The 18,301-nt window shown below is 41.1% G+C and overlaps 1 protein-coding gene across 1 annotated transcript in view; it reads right to left on the reverse strand.

The window, feature by feature from the left end:
- LOC123351026 (septin-2) overlaps positions 1 to 17,417 on the reverse strand; it is a 61,448-nt gene extending 44,031 nt beyond the window's left edge. The window contains exons 1-5 of the mRNA XM_044990107.1: positions 17,309 to 17,417; positions 10,285 to 10,336; positions 8,392 to 8,491; positions 6,151 to 6,237; positions 5,306 to 5,429 (exon numbers count right to left, since the gene is read on the reverse strand). Coding sequence (XP_044846042.1) covers positions 5,306 to 5,429; positions 6,151 to 6,237; positions 8,392 to 8,491; positions 10,285 to 10,311 — 338 coding nt within the window. The 5' untranslated portion in view covers positions 10,312 to 10,336; positions 17,309 to 17,417. The remainder of the gene's footprint in view (positions 1 to 5,305; positions 5,430 to 6,150; positions 6,238 to 8,391; positions 8,492 to 10,284; positions 10,337 to 17,308) is intronic.
- Positions 17,418 to 18,301: the final 884 nt, after the last annotated feature.

Consider the following 18,301-nt stretch of genomic DNA (forward strand, 5'->3'; position numbering starts at 1 on the left):
TTGCTGTTGATCTTTTAAACAAAACTCCCTTTAGCTGGTGAAAGATAATGAGATTGAAGAGACATGAATATTAGAACAGAAACCAAGAAGAAACAATGGGAAAACACCCCTGGTTACAAGTTTCTCTGGCAGCATAATTGGTATACGTGCAGTTTTATAGTCCTAACTGTAATTTTTCCTATAAACGTGGCATTAGTGTATGGTACCTTCTGATTTCCGGGAAACACCTGGCTTTGCACCACTATGATATCATTACTTAGAAGACAGCATATCCTGTACTATGTACCGTAACGGCAAACGACGCAATCATTACATTAAAGAGTTCATTTGGGAAAAATGGAAAATAAACCTGAGCTGCCAAAAAACACAAATTCAGCCCCACAAAAGCCAGGAACAACAGAACTGATAACTATCAGCAAACCAGTAAGCTCTATTGAAAAGTGACCTGTCACACTGGGACAAAGATGAAACAGAAAATATACTGAATACCTGTATTAAACAAGTGAATTTGGTAGCTGTATTGTTGTCAGTAGTCCCTTTGTTGACTGTCTAGCCCAAGCCAGGACTGAGGGAGACTGCATGCAGTGCAATAGGCTGCAAATGCTGTGTTTAGTTATTTTGAGAACCAGAGCACCCTTGTCTTGTCAGGATTCTGAAACTGCCATAAAGAATCCTCCCTCACACTTCAAATTAAGGCTATATTTATAAGTTACATACAAAAAACAATGTTAAAAGAGTGTTAAGGTTTCAAAGTGAATCACTCAAAAGTTAGGAAGTGCCAGAATTAAGACTGTCTACAACCTTCATTCACTCCCCTAGAGCATATGCATTATCACATTTTATTTCCCACAGGTGGCTTGCTGCACTGAGTGCACAGGACAGACTGTGCTCACTTAATGCGCAGCTGTTCAATGGTTTGTTTTATCCTCATTTGTGTGTGCATATATCATTAAAGTTCATACAAATTAAACCAGAATGTGATAAAAAACCATCATAACTAATTCGCACAACGGAGTTAGATTAAGGTTCCACAGGTGTTAATAGTGGCACTTCCTAACTTTTGAGAGCTTCACTGTCCAATTTTAATTTTCTTCCAACAGAGTTTTTTGTACGTACCTCCCAAGGTTTCTAAAATAGCAAACTAAAGAAAATCAACTCCATCATATGATCACATGGGTCAGCAACAGAATTGGAGTTTTTAGATCCACAGCACAGACCCTGAGCTAATGGAGTAATTGGTAGCAATAGTAGAGTGGCATCCTCTATGTAGACCAGTAACTAGATGAGGGTGAGATACATGCTTTACCAGGGGGCTTCACAGACATTTGACGACAGCAGAATCAGAAATCCTGGGTTCCATCCCAGGTTATGGAGGGAAGTGATCTCTAGTAGTTGCAAACCCTTATGCTCTGTAATCCACAAGCCTGACCACCTCTGTCCTGCCCTCTCCAATCTCTGCCAATCCAGTCCCAGTCTTGTCTCTTCCCCTCCTTCAGCTTCTCAACCCAACATCATCTCCCTTCTCTTCCCCCAACACACTTCATATCTGGCTCCCAGTCCAAGACCCAGTCTTCTCCCCTACTCTGTCTTACAACACCCATCTCCCTTCCCAGACTGCGATTTTTCAAAGGCTTATAACTTCTTCTAATTTGGGCAATTTTTCCCACAGAAACCGCAAAAGGCAACTCCCCTTGCTAAATTTCATGTCAATGCTCGAAAGAATGGAGGACACTATGGCTTCGCAACAAAAATAATTATTACAGCTGGGGTTTTTTGTTTGTTTGTTTTTTAACATGGCAAAACAATCTATTTTTTCCTAATCTGGCTCTTGGAAAGGGCTGAACCCTTTTTGCTGAAACTTTCCAAAGCCTTCAACCTAAATCATACACCTGGAATGAAAAATCTCAGCCTAAAAGGTTACAATTTGGCAAAGTTATAAGCAACTGAAAACAGGGACTTACAATAGGAAGTGTCAGACAATCTTAAGTATAGGTGGTGCTACCAACTTTGCCTACAATAGTTTATAAAGTGACAGTAGATGTCATAAGCATGAATAGTATACATTATAGATGGTTAAAAGGACTTCAGTAGAAGGTGCTACACATGGTTATAAATCACATTTATAAGCATCAATTTGATCTGTAACAATTAATCATTAAAACATTAACGCTTTATAAATGTAGCTTTTGTCTAAAGTGTCACCAAATCCTCTTCATATTCCTTATAAAAATCCCATATGTCCTCTATAATGAGGGATGCTACATTTCCACCTCTCCCGTGCACTTCTGCATAGCAGATCTGCTGTGCATTCCTGACCTTCCATCACAAACACCCATGTTATCATCCAGGGATATGCCTCAATATGCCTCTGTGCAGCAGCCACAACAATGCCACACTCCAGAACCAAAATGGTCATTCACACCCAAGTATAGGTTTACATTAGACTAAAAGAATGCCACCCCACTTGAGATCCAATCTCCTCTTTCAGCTGTTTAAAAATGCTTTGCAAATAACACTAAGATGCACGTGGGAGTGGGAGAATATCTATTTTCTTATTCATTTCCCCCACCTCCTAGTGCTGCCCTTTCCTATCGACAGGCTGCTACTGACTACCTCCTCCCGACTCCCACTAATTGCCATTGTTCCTCCTAGGATGGGAAATACATATAACATGTGTCTGTCTTGCTCTTTGAAATACAAACGCTTGAATTTGGCCCTTCAGTGAATCCAAAGGCAGAAAGCAGAGGCAGTTGGGTGGGATACCTAGTCAAGAAGATTCAGTGTATTATTGCTAAAATGTTAATATTAGCCATGTGGCAGAAATCATGCTACATTACATCTCATACAACCATTCAATACTTTGATCAGAGACATTCATTTTAGTATGACAAAATGGTAACGGGTTGAGATTTAGCACCTTCCGAGCTGGTGTGTTTCCACAAACATCATATGCTGGCAAACCCTAACTGCACCAAATGTTAGGTTACAGGAAACAGTGAGGATATCGTTGAGAGAAGGTAGTTGTGCATGGATTCAGGTCCCCAGTCAAGACTTAGGCTTGTACTCAGTGGTAACAGTGCAGTGCTAAATGGGAGGTACTACCTTAGCAGTGCCGTCCTTTGGATGAGAAGTGTAATTTAGCTCTCTGCTGTCTCCATAGCTGCCCTAGTCAAGACTTTCTGAAAAGGCCAAGGGACATTCTGTGTACTCTGACTACCATTCCTTCTGTCACAATGAAACAAGTTTTAAAGGCCAAAGTGGTTGTTAAGCTATTTCTACAAAGGATACTGTTTCCTTGTGTGCACACACAACTATTCATAAAGCTTCAGTACTTAGATAGGACAAGGGAGATTTTAAAAAAATTTATTATGGAGGGATGGGGGACAGGGAAAAAAATTAGACATGAGAATCACTGTATAAATCTTCCAAAAGATACACGTGCTATTTTGCAGGAAAATTGTTTCTATCGTATACTGTGAAGTCACAGCTTGTGGTCTGAGAATTAACATTGAAAACCTAGTGCAGAATTTTATAGTAAGTTTTTCAGATGTGTCTGACTCACCATGGAACTACCTTGCTTGGGAAGCCTATGCCGAGAAAGGGGGGGGAGGGGAGAGGGGGAGAGCTGAACTTGTAGGTCTCTAAGAAACATCTTAATAGAATAAGCAAAGGGCATTAGAATACAATCAACAGGAAGTTCTCATTGTAACACAATACACTGGCTTAACAGCTCTTAATTCCAGCGAAAGGAAGCTCAAGTCAACATTACTGACAATGAGCAAGAGTGCACTGAAGTCCAGAAAGATACTTAACAGTTATTCAGAAGTCTCTGTTTTGATTAGTTTAACAACACAGACTGAGGACAAGGAAACTGAAGATACAATTGCCACTACCACCACACTTTTGACCCTTCATCCAGTGTATTTCAAGCACATGTAAGAGACATGGTAAAAGAAGCTAATCACTCCCATTTCAGAGTGATCTTCTTGCAAAGCGCTCCACAGACAGGAAAAAAATATACCAGTTTGCCAACTATATTCTTCTCCATTATCTCAAATGTTATCACATGTACATCACCACAAGATTTTGAAATGTGGTGTTTGTTAATTGTAGTTACATCAGCTGTTTATCTCCTTCACAAAAGCTTGATCTTATGACTATTTATTTCCAGTGGCATAATGTGCAAATAAGTCATCTGCTTATTTAATGTTTCTTTTCTCTGTTCAGTGCGGCTTCATTACAATAAAAATGAATAGCCAAGAGAAATTAATTTTACCAGGGGTTCTTAGACTCCAATTGTATAGGATGTACAAATTATCTAGACTTCCCAGTTGGCATGCCACTCACCAGTGACAGTATATTGTATTTTCATTTAAAACGCAGCTACCACAGGGGTAGTTTTCCTTCTTTAAAAATAGGATGGAGCTATCCTTCCTTTCTTAATCAAAATGCATAAGTAGGGCCCTACCAAATTCACAGCCATGAAAAACATGTCACGGGCCATGAAATCTTGTCTCCCCGCATGAACTCTGGTCTTGTGTATGCTTTTACCTTGTACTATACAGGTTTCATGGGAGGAGAGCTGCATTTTTCAAACTGGGGGTCCTGACCAAACGGGAGTTGCAGGGTGGTCACAAGGGTATTTTAGGGGGTTGCAGTATTGCCACCCTTACTTCTGTGCTGCCTTCAGAGCTGGGCAGTTGGAGAGTGGTGTCTGCAGGCCGGAAGCCCAGCTCTGAAGGCAGAACTACCGCCAGCAGCAACGAAGAAATAAGGATGGCATGGTATGGTATTGCCACCCTTACTTCTGTGCTGCTGCCTTCAATGCAGGGAGCCCTTGACCCTCCCTCTACAACCGCACACCCCCCCCCACACACACACACGTCACCTTCCCCCTGTCCCTCCATTCCCACACTTCAGATTCTGTATTTGCCAAATATGAGAGAAACTATTTGGAAGAAGATTACTATGAAAAAGAACAAAGTATGAGAAGTTTACGGACTATTTTTATAAGTGTTTTCTTTCTAGATAAATATGGACAGGGGTAGGAAGACACTCTCTACTGTGATCCCAAGATAACAATACATTCCTATTAAAAAAAACAACAACAAAGTGGTTGCTTCCCCCTTGCATGTCAAAAAATACTGGAACAATACACACTGTTCTCCAAAGACCACACCCATCCACTGAATCACCAAGGTATATATAAAAAGGAGAGAACAAAACACTAGGATTAACAAATACATATAACAACATAAGCAGAGATAGATTTAAAGATTCATCCTGGTGGCTAAAACAGACATACCAGTCCTGGCTGTTAATGGCATCGCCATATCCTGGTGTATCAACTACTGTTAAACGGAGTTTCACCCCTCGCTCCTCAATCTCTACTGTAGAAGCTTCGATTTGGACTGTTCTCTCTATTTTCTCTATAATAAAATAATGTTTTAAACATTAGTATTTCTCTTGTCCAACCCCACAGATGCCCATGAACCAGATCGGTTACGATACACTTTAAATAAGTTACACCTCCACCACTATGTAATGCAGAATCCTTCAGAAAAACACATCAAATAACTAATACAAGTGTAAACACAACCTATGATTAATTGAAATACCCAGAATATAATGAGTGGGGAAACAGTGGCATGTCACATGTAATGATGCTGCAATGATCGTTTTTTAATCTATTAATTTTTTAACTTTCAGAAGTGTGCTAGGTTCTTTACAGACAGGGAGTTCCTTGTCCTGAAGAGTTTATAATCTAGATTTTAGACATGACCACTGCAAGGTAACAATCAACTGGAGGAAGTGGGGATTACAGTAAAATCACAAGGTCAGTTTAGGCATATAGACATCTTCTGCAGCTTGGGGTTTTTTTTATACTCATTGGAGTAACAGCTGAAGTGAGTTTGTAGGAGGGAGACATCAAACCTTAAATTATGAGAACAGAGTGGCTTAACCAACAGTGATTGGGAGTGCTGTTCCATGCATCAGTGGCATGGAAGAAAAATGAATGGGGCTTCATGGCTGAAGTCATTGTCAGAGTGGAGGAATAATGGTGAGGAGGATGTGAAAGGAAACAAGTTTGGAGATGTGTACTTGGACTGAATGATGTAGGGCCTTAAATAAGAACACAGTCAAATTTACCTGCAGCTCCAGGAATGTAACGTTCTGGATAAAGATCAGTCAGGAATAAACTGTTAATTAAGGTGGATTTTCCCAAACCAGATTCTCCTGCAAACAAAATAATTTCAAGTAATTAAATACCTTCATCTTCTTTAGCAGCCTCCCTGTAACCCCACTAATCTATGTAGTGGAGTAAAAATAATTTGTTCAGCCAGGGTCCACCCTATCTTTTAAGATAAAAACATCACAGGCTCGGCTAAGCAATGCTAAAGAAAACAGAAACAACGAATCATTGGTGCTTGCTTACATATTATGAATGCATGAAAATTCTAAACATAATCTATTATATTTAACAGTGCAAGCAAAAATGTCACAACTGCAATGATCACATATATATAAATACCCACTTTACACCACAGCACTTCCAAGTCTTGAATTAAAAGAGTTGCAAAGTATTCAAACCTTTTTTCTTTTACTTATGAAATCAGAAGCCATAACATTTGAGTTCATGTTTTTGTAAGTTTTGAGGTTTTCTTAAGCTAGAGATGCAAATCAGAACTTTATTTTTTAAACCGCTGTAGCACATCAATGTAGACACTACATTACGCTGATGGGAGTGGTTCTCCCATCAGTGTAGGTAATCCACCTCCCAAAGAGGTGGTAGCTAGGTCGAGGTAAGAATTCTTCCATCATCCTAGCACTGTCTACACTGAGGATTAGGTTGTCTTAACTACACCACTCAGGGGAGGAGATGGGACTTTTCAACCCTTGAGCCACGTAGCTAAGTCAGCTGAATTTTTAGTGTAGACCAGGCCCAGGTTAAGCACAACTGGCAACCACGTTTAGCATCCTTGCATTCAGACTACATTTATTCTACATAGCAAGAACTAAAGAAAGCAACAGAGAATCTTTTAATCTTCACTTGGAAAGTTTTATAATTCTGAAAGTTAAAGTGATTTGTAAACTTACCTGAAACTCCCTAAAACTAGCATGTGGCGTTTACAAGTTCATCTTTGCTACATAAATTATTTCAGGAAGCTAAAGTGATCTGTAATGATCATGTATATTATATGCCAGTAAACATTTAAGAAAAAGAAAACCCTAATATAAGCGGTCTACGCTACTGTTGAGGTTGCTAACCTAGTTTTAGATGGGCAACTCTTGTATTTGTCAAGAACTACAAGACATAAGAAGTTCTACAGCAATCAACAACCACAAGGAGGAGACAACTGCTGAAACTAATTTCCTGTATAATCTTTGGTCAATGCTACAGCTTTCAGCATACAGGCTGTTTAAGACGTTACATATGGTTCTTTGTGATAAAGATGCGATTTCCTTTCTCCTACTAATTTCTCAATAATATGTAATATTAAGGCAAGTATGTCAAAAACCTTCTTAACAAAAGGAGAGTAATTTGGGTTTTACAAAAGCAATTGTAGGTTTTTTGCTTAACTAAAAGGTGAAAATACCAATATAACTCAACAAGCCAATTACTTTGCACTTAAAGTTCCTTCCAGTAGACAACACCAACTTCATATGGGGAAATTTAATCAGAGACATTACCCTTAACGTCACACAGTGAGTCAGGGCGGAAGCAGAAGAGCTAGGAATAGAATCCCCATTTCATCAGCGAGACACCACTGTGCACGCACGTCCCCATTTTCAGACGGGGAAGCGGGTCAAAGAACGGTGAAGTCACTACCTCTAACGTCAGACAATGAGTTGGGGACAGAAACGCTAGAAGAGGCAGGAATAGAGACCTGAAACCTTGGCTCTGAGCCATGCTCTAACCACTAATGCTCACTCCAAACAACTTCACAAAATAGGCAGGATTTAATTGGATAGAATACACTAGTTTGTCTTTGTTCTTCAGTACACCAAATACAACAGCTAATTAAGAACAGGTGCATACTTAGGGCTTGTCTAAATGAACAGTTAATGCACAGCAAGCTGGGGTGTAAACTATCTTGCCACACTATCTTGCCACATGCTAAGTGCCAGTGTGGACCCTGCTGACTGGTTCTAGCAGTTCCTTAGTGTGCTTTGATCTACCCCGCTTTGAAACAGAAGCATATCAAAGCACACCAAGAAACTGTTAGTACAAGTCAGAAGGGTCCACATGGCCACTTGGTGAGTGGCAAGCTTTACTGTGAGATAGATTTACACCTCAGCTTGCGGCAAACTAGATGTTGCTGTAGACAAGCCCCTAATGTGCAAGACAAAAATATTTTAACACTCAAGCAATTAAAGAAAACCACCTACCAACCACCATTAGAGTGAATTCAAAGCCCTTCTTTACAGACTTCCTGTGGACCTGGTTGGGCAGATTAGCAAATCCCACATAGCCTGCTGAGTCAGAAAACTGGAAAGAAAAACAAAATTGAATACAAGTGAAGTAAAACAAGTAAAAACATACAAATAAACTGCACGAAGAAAGAGAATCAACCAGTTACCTGGCAGCATAGCAAGACAGCCCTTGGAAAACCTCTCTCAACCCTTCTTTCCCCAAGCAGTCTTTGAGAGAAGTAAAGATACCACAGGTGCTGCGGAACATACTTGAGCAAAAGGCTCTTCTTGGAAAACATTGACCGTACGCCCGCAAGAAAATGTTGCTATTAACATAAGCAACAGGTAGCCCTGTTTTTGACTGTAAATGGGCTTGTCTGCCCTCATGCAGCCCCTGCTGGCTCTGCTAAGGCCTGCTTCAGTATCCCCTTCACTTCAAGCCCCTTTAAACCCACAGTGCCCAGATATTCAAAACATTCCCTTTCTGGGATCCAGTGTATTAGGTCCTGAACAAAGTCAATCAAAATAGACCTCCAATCTATAAAATCTTCATCCCAGTTTCAGCTGGGCCCAGACCCTTCTTCCTGGGTCAGTCCTCCCTTTAAACTTCATTTCTTTCACCCCAGTCCCAAACTGGGCACAGCCCTTCCTACCTGAGCGTCTGTCTTCCTGATCTCCCAGCACCTCTTGCCTGGAGTTTTTTTGTTTTCTCCATAGGCCCTTCCCCTTCTGACTCAGGCCCTTCAGGGGCCTTTTGATTCCCCACAATGCCTGCAAGCATCTGCCAAACCAACCAACAGCTGTCTCGCCCTGTATAAGGCTCGGGTGTCTGCCCTTAAGCCCAATTTCACAGCAGGCAATCAGCCCAAGTACATTGGACCCTGCTCCTTTTTTTTGAAGGGGCAGTCATTGTGTGGCAGTGAGAGGTAAAGCTGACTTTTTCAGTGAGGTACGTTAAAAAGTTAATGAAAGATTTAAATCAATCACTGACATTTACAAATTGAAAAGATATTAGAAATAGGTTCTCCTGATATAGGCTAAATATAGTGAATTTCAGCACCTAAGAATGCCTATGTACACATGCAGAGGAAAAACACTTCTGTAAATACATGTAGAAACACAAGCACACTCAGTAGTAATGCTCAGAGTATGAATTTATCACCACCTCACAAGATGCAACTACGGTCACATAAGTGAACAGGTTAGTAATATAGCTGAACATAAAGCTCCAAAGTTCACAGTGCTAAACCTCTGAAACAAAAGGAAGAGATAGAAATGTGCCTGAAAACATATCTGATAGATTTGGGCCATAAACATGGCTGTCCACTTCACTGTGTTATGAACTGACCCGAGATCTATTACAGGCCTAAACAAGAATTGCAGCCACTTGAATTCTGGGCCCTCTGAGCTTACTGATAGCAACAAATTTTTATTCAAGACGGACACAGGAATTTAACATGAAAGACAGATTTTTAATAAAATGATAATGATACACTGCAAATACTCCTGAACTAAAATCACTCATCAAAGGGCAGTTATTTTACTTGCAGACAAGCCTTTTACAACTCACCCAGATGGGAAAATCTTAAATTGTAACTTATACGCAATTAAGAATTTTGCATGAAGTACAGACATCAGTCCGTCTGCATAAATACAAGAATACCAGATAAAGGAAGTTTGGCTAACCTATTGAAACTATATTACTAGGATTACATACAAGTTCATTTTTCAGTAAAAGTCAAATTTAAGAAATATATTTGAGCTAATAAATGTAGTCGGAATGTTTAACTACTTCAGTGAATACATGAGTATTTTCAAAAGTTCAACAGAATTATATATGACATTTGTATTACGCAAGCATCTCTTTACCTTTACTTTTTCACCTGACTGAGACATGTTCCGTCACTGCAAGTTTCAGAACCTAGAAAACAAGACCTCTGTTAGCAGTACTATAGATTAGATTAATCACATGACCAAGAATGGATATCTATCATATTTATTATAATATGCCAAAGGGAAATTAACATGGTTTTCCTCAACATACAGGGAGCAGTCTAGTAATGAATTATTCTGCATTTGATTCTGTAGGTTTAGTCACTTAGTAGCTACAATAAGTTTACCAAGTGAAGCTATCCAAATAACCGGGTTAAAGTAATCACGAAACAAAATCGTTCACTTTAAATGTTATAAATAAGCAATTGTAGATAAGATTTTAACACACTACATTTTTTAAACCTAGTTAATTAGAACCCTGTATCCTTACATTACTTTTGCTTCTTTAAGTAGGGGACAGATGCATCTTACTGAATCCGAGGATGTACAGTCCCAGTGATGTAATTTTTAGTTTGTTTTGGTTCAACAGTTTGTTAATAATGCCCTGACACTCCCATATACTTTCCCTCCTTACCCCACCATGAATCATTTCCTCCCCTTTTTCTTCTCAGAGCTGAAAAATGCCTCCCCACCTCACAGGAGTAATTTACATATAGCCAAATGGATTTTAGTGAACCTTTCATTACAAAATTCCCAAACTTCTCCTATGTGCTCTCAGATGAGAAGTTTCTCCAGAAAACCAAAATACCCACAGATTCTGAGGGTGACAGAAGTGACTGAAAATAGTATTCTAAATGTAAACGTCATCTCTAAACACTAACATCACACTGGGTTGTGAGAGAAGCCTGGCACTTGGCTAATTCCCACTGGAAATGAAAATTTACCACAACGTTCACGCGTATGTCAAAAGTATCTGCATTTCAACACCAGCTAGCTATCTGGAAGAGCTATATACTTTGGTAGCCTCACACATCTCCACGTTTGAAAAATACTAGCTGTGCTATATAGACTAACAGTCCATTTTATTCAGAACAGCTACATAACACTGAAAGGAAATGGAGAAGGGGAAGGAATACTTCACAGCTTGACTTGTTGACAACACAGCTCTTGGCTGAGAAAGAGGGGAAGTGACCTTTGCAGACACCTGTGCACTCAGAAAACAGATGCTTCCCTGTAGCTTAGCAGTAGCCACTCTAGCCAGCAGGATGTGGCACAAGTATTAAATGCAACTGCTCAGCCAAATCCTAGTATAAAAACTTGGTCATTTATCTCTGCAAATACAAAGTAGGTAAACTCCAAGTTAACTGTAATTGCAACTTGGAGTTTAGAGGAAAATGTTTTCACAACCGGTGTAGTTTTTAGTTTGACCAGAAGTTTCAAATTCCCTGCTGGCTGCATTGACCACAGCCAACCTGTAGGCAAGGTCAACTCCATGTCTTCCCTCCTCTGCCAACCTCCTTATGTATCCAGTTCCTTTGTCTGGTGCAGCCATTGGTTGAGAAATATTAGTCTTGTTTCTATGACTCTTCTGAGTGTCTCTAACCAGGCATTCCCCACATTGTGATTCCCAAGTTGTTTCAAGTATGATTTTGTAGCAGTAGAGTTTGCTTTTATGACCCAACATGGGTTTCCAGCCAGCCAATATCATGGATCCGCAAAGATGGCATAGATCAAGATTTCATTCCATAGTCACAACTTAACCTACCGATGCAACTCACTGCTTGCCCAAGTTTTGTTTCTATATTTGGAAAAGTCTGTTGTCACTTTTCCCTAGAAACTAACATCGTAATTCATAATTAAAAAGCACTAGAACACCACCACTGTTATAAGTGACATTTTAGTACTAGCCAAAATTACTAGGTTGGAAAATAGATGAGCTAAAATTATTAAGCTCCACTGCATGTGTACAACTGGCTCACAGAAACTAGCTTCTCACAGAACAAGGTTTACAATAAATAATAATCTTCCTAAAGAAGAGAACACGTTGGCATTTTTCTTTTTCTGCCTTTCCTCAATCCTCTGAAATTTTAACTCTCTCAATAGGGAGTCTGGATGTCTCCAGGGATTGGTAATAAGCCAGTGAGCGTATTGCCTCTTGGTTGTCAGTTCAAACCCAACCTAACTTTAGAGTGACTGAAAGGCTCAGGAAGAATGACACCACAGTAGAACCTCAGAGCTTACGAACTGACCTGTCAACCACACACCTCATTTGGAACCAGAAGTACACAATCAGGCAGCAGCAGAGACAAGAAATAAAGAAAATATAGTACACTGCTGTGTTAAATGTAAACTACTAAAAAAAGGGAAAGTTTTAAAAAAAGATTTGACAAGGCAAGGATACTGTTTCTGTACTTGTTTCTATACTAAATTAAGATGGTTAAAAGCAGAATTTTTCTTCTGCATAGTAAAGTTTCAAAGCTGTATTAAGTCAATGTTCAGCTGTAAACTTTTGAAGCAACAACCATAACGTTTTGTTCAAAGTTAGGAACAACCTCTACTACCGAGGTGTTCGTAACTCTGAGGTTATACTGTATGTGAATTGAGTTGGTGGTTTCAGTTCCCTTCTTAGGGACCAAACACCCATGTCTCAAAAGCTAGCTAAGTAGAAGTCTAAACAGAGAAGTCTGGGCTGAATAGGAATGAAGACAGGACACTCTCTATCCCTTCACACTTTGAAATGATCGCTCCAGATAACGACTGACACTGAGGCCTACTATACTCTGCCTAGCTGTATATTAAAAACAATCTCTGGGGCTGTTGAATAGGCAAGCCCCTTTCACCCACACTAAAAGTCCCTTAATTACTTTTTAAGTTTTAATCTGGAGATACCCATGTCAGTCACTGCAGTTCATAAACAGTATAAATGGGAACAAAAATTGTGAACTATAGGAATATTCACTCAGAAGTATACAATGTACTGAAGACAATTTTTGTAATACACGGTAAGCACAATTTCCCAAAAGAAGTGCTGCAGTTCTGAAGCAAAGCTACCTTAGCTATTCAAATTACTGATATGTTTGTACTTTCCATTAGATCCTATTATACAACTAACATTTGCCTTGCACCCTACTCTAATCAAAAGCTCATAATATCCAAGGCTGTGAAAGAGCAACTGCTGATCACATCTTAAGAGTTTGCTTAACAGTCTTGGTAACACTAGTATCTAGTTAGTTACTTTGTCTAGTATTTTGCTATACCTAGCATATGAAAGGAGGAATAATAAAATAAATACCGGTAATAATATTCCTTATCACATACGTAATTCTTCAACAATGGTTTATCATTGTTTATATTATGCAACATAAGATGAACACTTGTTCATGAAACATTCTTCATTGCAAAACTTGGATTCAAGTTATAAACCAATGAAACAATGACTTTATAAAACTTATCAAAGCCATGTGATTTAAAAGAATCCCTTAATATGCCAACAAAATACCCAAAAGCAAACAATTTTAATATGTTAGTCATATGAAACAAATTAATTTTAAAGGTCCCTAACATTCTATCCACATTGCCACTGAGGTATTGTCATTTAAAATACTATTTTACCATATTGAAAAAAATCACTCCAGACATATTTCTAGGAAATTATTATCTACAATGGTTAAAGTAATTTCAGCTTTTGACCTTGTGGATAACATTGCCTGAATGGCATGGTCATCTAGAAATTAATTCAATCCAGTGACAATTAGCTGAACATCAATAGGCTTTCAGAAATATTATTGGTCACTTTACCCCATTACTGCAAAGCAAAACTAGAAAGAAACCAGTTTAAAACTGTTTGAACATTAAGTTAATAGTAACAAAAACTAGAGAGAAGAATGGATTAGGAGAAAGTCTTTCATGTTTCTTTATAGCACCAAATCACAGTAGTACTGAAGCACTGTGTCAGAGTACATTAGTTACAAAGACGGGACAGACTGTAGTAAGTAGTAATGAGTAACAAACTACTATTATCTGCATGCATTCAACTGAGTCACACAATAAAATATGACGAAAAGAAATCAGTTTGATCAAGTGGGAAACCATGTCACGTATGAGAACACTACAGTATGAACTCTCACCAACACTTGGTAATAAAATTAGCGAAAATTTTAATTCAAAGCAAATAGATCATATTATGGCAGAAGGTATACAAAGACCCACCTCCAGTGTCAGAAGACAAGCAAAGCAACATGTACAAAATGCTTCACACAATGAAGGAAATTATAAAGATAAGTACACTTGAATTAATAAGATACATGAAGCAGTCAAACTAACTCCTGCTTTTACATTTTTTACCCTTCTAGCACAACAGAAATTTAATACAATTGAATTTCATTTACAAGGTTTCATTTTACAAAAGTAAGATGGGCTTTTGAAAGTAATTTTATCTGTGCATAGGTATAATCCCATCTTAAACAGTTCTCTGTGCTAGAGTCCAAGGATCAGACTAACAAGAAAAAAAATGCAATGGAAAATTTACAAGGAAGGCTTCTATACAGGATTATAAATAATATTTTAACCAATTCTTTATACAGATCCAGGAGACTGTGCAAGGATTCCTCTTTTCTGAAATCAATACTTAAAATTATATGCGGTCCCATTGGTAATTTAAGAAGGAACCACAGAAGTGAAAACTGTGGTAGGAGTGTGTATGCTGGACTTGGTCTTATCAGCACTATGTAATCACATATGCTCCCAATCTTCAAGAGTGTGGACCGCCAACAAGAACATTTGAACTAAATACTGCTGAATGATTTCTCTGTTATCATAATGGCCTGTGACAAACGAAGTCCAATCCAGCTTCTCAAGCATGTCATAAGGAAGACTAACATAAAACTGTTTAGAAAAACTCTTGCATACCAAGACATATGGGAGTTTGGTAAAGAGAGGATTACATTCTTCTCCAGACATACTCTTAAGATGGGTAGGGTGGGGGAGTATCAAAGTACAGAGAATTTTAATTCTAGGCCACTCCTAGTAAGGGGAGGCAATAACTGCCTCCATATCAAAAGGCTGGCTATGCTGCTAATTTATTCAGAACGGAAATAGCTGTCACTGATTGAAAAACGTTATTTTACACGTCCCTGGCTCAGAGTAATGCAGAAGTGCATTGACTTCCTTCTCTCAGGAAACTAAGCAAGTCACTTCCATCAACCTAGAATGCAGGGATTTAACTGTTGTTTCCAAAAAACAAACCTGCTACTGCTACAGCATTGGCAGACAGGCCAAGTCAAGATAAATCAACAGTTTAATACCTTGTATTCAGTGTTATCAACCTTTTTGATATAATTTTATGGCTTCTATTATTTAACAGAGGAAATGCAATCCTTCCTAAGCAAGCAACTACTGGTAACATTTTCAAAGAGTTATTGTATTGTGAAAACATATCTTAAAATGGTCTTGTAGAAGTTTGATTACCCACTTGTTAAAGAAAAATAATTTTTGATGGGAAAAAAATGAATTATATTTTATTCATTATAAGTCAGAGCAGGTGAGCAGATCCTGTGCATGGGCCGGTAAAGGTTAGTGACAATTCTGCAAGACAGCTTTAAAAGTGGTGAGAGAAAAAAGGCAAAAGACTACATTGTGTTGTTCCATGCAAGAGAATCTGCAGCCACAAAAATAAAAATGGTCTGAAAAGGAGTGCAAATATTAATTGAATTACCATGATACTGTTTAGATTCCCTCCTAAATGCTGAGAAATAATCTAAGACATATAAAATAACTTAAAAACGCATGTATCATCAGCTATCAAATCAAGTACTATGTCTTATTGTCCAGCTGTGGGATCTACATTTCAGCTTCCACACCCCAATTTCCCTTGCTTCTAACCTCAGATTATGCTTGATACTGTAATTTTGAAAGCATTTTAGGAATGCAAAATGGATTTGGAACTTCTTGGCTCCATCCACACCCAGCACTTCTGATTAAGCTATGCAGTGCAGAGACCAACAGCAACAGCTGGGTCTTAGTCCCCTTCTAAAAAGATCTGCCTGTTCCTTGTTTGTTTTTTTAAATGTATTTTGTATATCTGTAAAATAGTCTTCAATAAACAGATTACAAAAGAAGCCCTGCCATTTTCTGTGTTCCAGTCAGACACTCACTCTCTCCCTGGAGCCTCCAACCTGCTTTGGTTTTGTGACATTAAAAAGGCATCAGTGCTGCATACTTAATTAAATCTTATTAAATCACACAGTTATCTTTAAATAGATCTCACAGTTAGAGTCCTAGACACGGCTCAAAACCCCAGAAAGGCTGGATGTGGGGAGTGGGAGGGAGAAAGAAAAGGAATGGTTACTGGAGAGGGTCTTTTACTGGCTTCAGACTCACACCCACCAGGGAGTCAGGGGGGAAAAGAGAGATGGGCTGCCTGATATGGGCTCTATTAAGGCAGAGATGCAGCCCTCGACATCACACTCCAGAGCAGGTGCCCCAACTACAGACACCCCACCCAGGCACTGGAGCCAGCGCTAACCTCAGGCCGCGCGCAGAGAGGCTCGGGGGTGGGAAGAGCCTGCCTGATGCAGCGCCAGTAGCACGAACCCCACAAGGGAACTGCCCAGCCCCCTACACACGAACGGGGAGGGCAGTCCAGGCCCGGACAGGGTGAACAGGGGCTCCGGCTGCAGAGACCCCCCCTTCCCTGACGGCGCGGGGGGGGCGGCTCCGGCTGCAGAGACCCCCCCTTCCCTGACGGCGCGGGGGGGGGGCAGCTCCGGCTGCAGAGCCCCCCCCCCTTCCCTGACGGCGCGGGGGGGGCGGCTCCGGCTGCAGAGACCCCCCCTTCCCTGACGGCGCGGGGGCAGCTCCGGCTGCAGAGACCCCCCCTTCCCTGACGGCGCGGGAGCAGCTCCGGCTGCAGAGACCCCCCCTTCCCTGACGGCGCGGGGGGGGGGGGCGGCTCCGGCTGCAGAGACCCCCCCTTCCCTGACGGCGCGGGGGGGGGGCGGCTCCGGCTGCAGAGACCCCCCCTTCCCTGACGGCGCGGGGGGGGGGCGGCTCCGGCTGCAGAGACCTCCCGCCCCCGGCAGCGGGCTGCACTCGGCTCCCCTGCGCTCTGCCCTGTGCTTACCTGGGCCCAACCCCCCGAGAGCCTTCGCCTCCTCCGCGCTCGCCCAGCTGCCAGGCCGCAATCCGGACCGGAACCGCCCACTCCCTGCTCCTCCGGCATCCCACAAGGCACCGCGGTCGGTCGGTCGCTCCCCTCCAGGCCTCGCATCTCTATGGTTCTGCCGTTCCTGCGATGGGCAGGGCGGGGTCAGGGACAGTGGAGAAGGGGGCTAGAGTGTCTCTCTCCTGCCCGCCTCGGAAGCCGCCGGAGAGGCAGCAGGGGAGGGGCCGCGGTGGGGGGCGCAGGATTGGGCCCGTCAGGGCAGGGCTGTGGGCCGGGTCGCTGGGCAGTGACACAGCATCGTGGGGCGAGGACAGCAAAATGACATCACGGTGATGTCATTGTGTGATGTCATTGCCTCACCGCATAACACAGTGGTGACATCACACCATGGGAGCAGGGGTGCAAACCTCAAGGTGGTTTTGGAGCCTATTAATAGCCTCTGGGCTCTGATCACTGTGGCTGCTGCAAAAGGTTTTTAAATGGCACTTTACTGTTATTTGTGTTACCATCGCACCTAGGAGCTGCAGCCACAGACCAGGACCCCATTGTGCTAGGAGCTGTACAAACATAGAACAAAAAGAGAATCCCTGCCCCCAAAGAGCTTACAAACTAAGGCCCTGGTTGTAACAAGTTAGCTCATGTCTGCATTTCTTTATATGGCTAATGTAGAGCAACAACTATAATTGGGGGGAGGGATAGCTCAGTGGTTCGAGCATTGGCCTGCTAAACCCAGGGTTGTGAGTTTAATCCTTGAGGAGTCCACCCTGGAATCTGGGGCAAAAATTAGTCCTGCTAGTGAAGGCAGGGGGCTGGACTCAATGACCTTTCAAGGTCCCTTCCAGCTCTAGGAGATTGGTATATCTCCAATTATTACCTTTGCATTCAGATGGCTAAGGCAGATAACTGGAGTAGCAGAGTGTATTGCTCTGATGCCTCTTTCATATTTGCGAA

The sequence above is a fragment of the Mauremys mutica genome, chromosome 16 (genome assembly GCF_020497125.1).
Source record: "Mauremys mutica isolate MM-2020 ecotype Southern chromosome 16, ASM2049712v1, whole genome shotgun sequence".
In the NCBI taxonomy this organism is placed as follows: Eukaryota; Metazoa; Chordata; order Testudines; family Geoemydidae; genus Mauremys; species Mauremys mutica.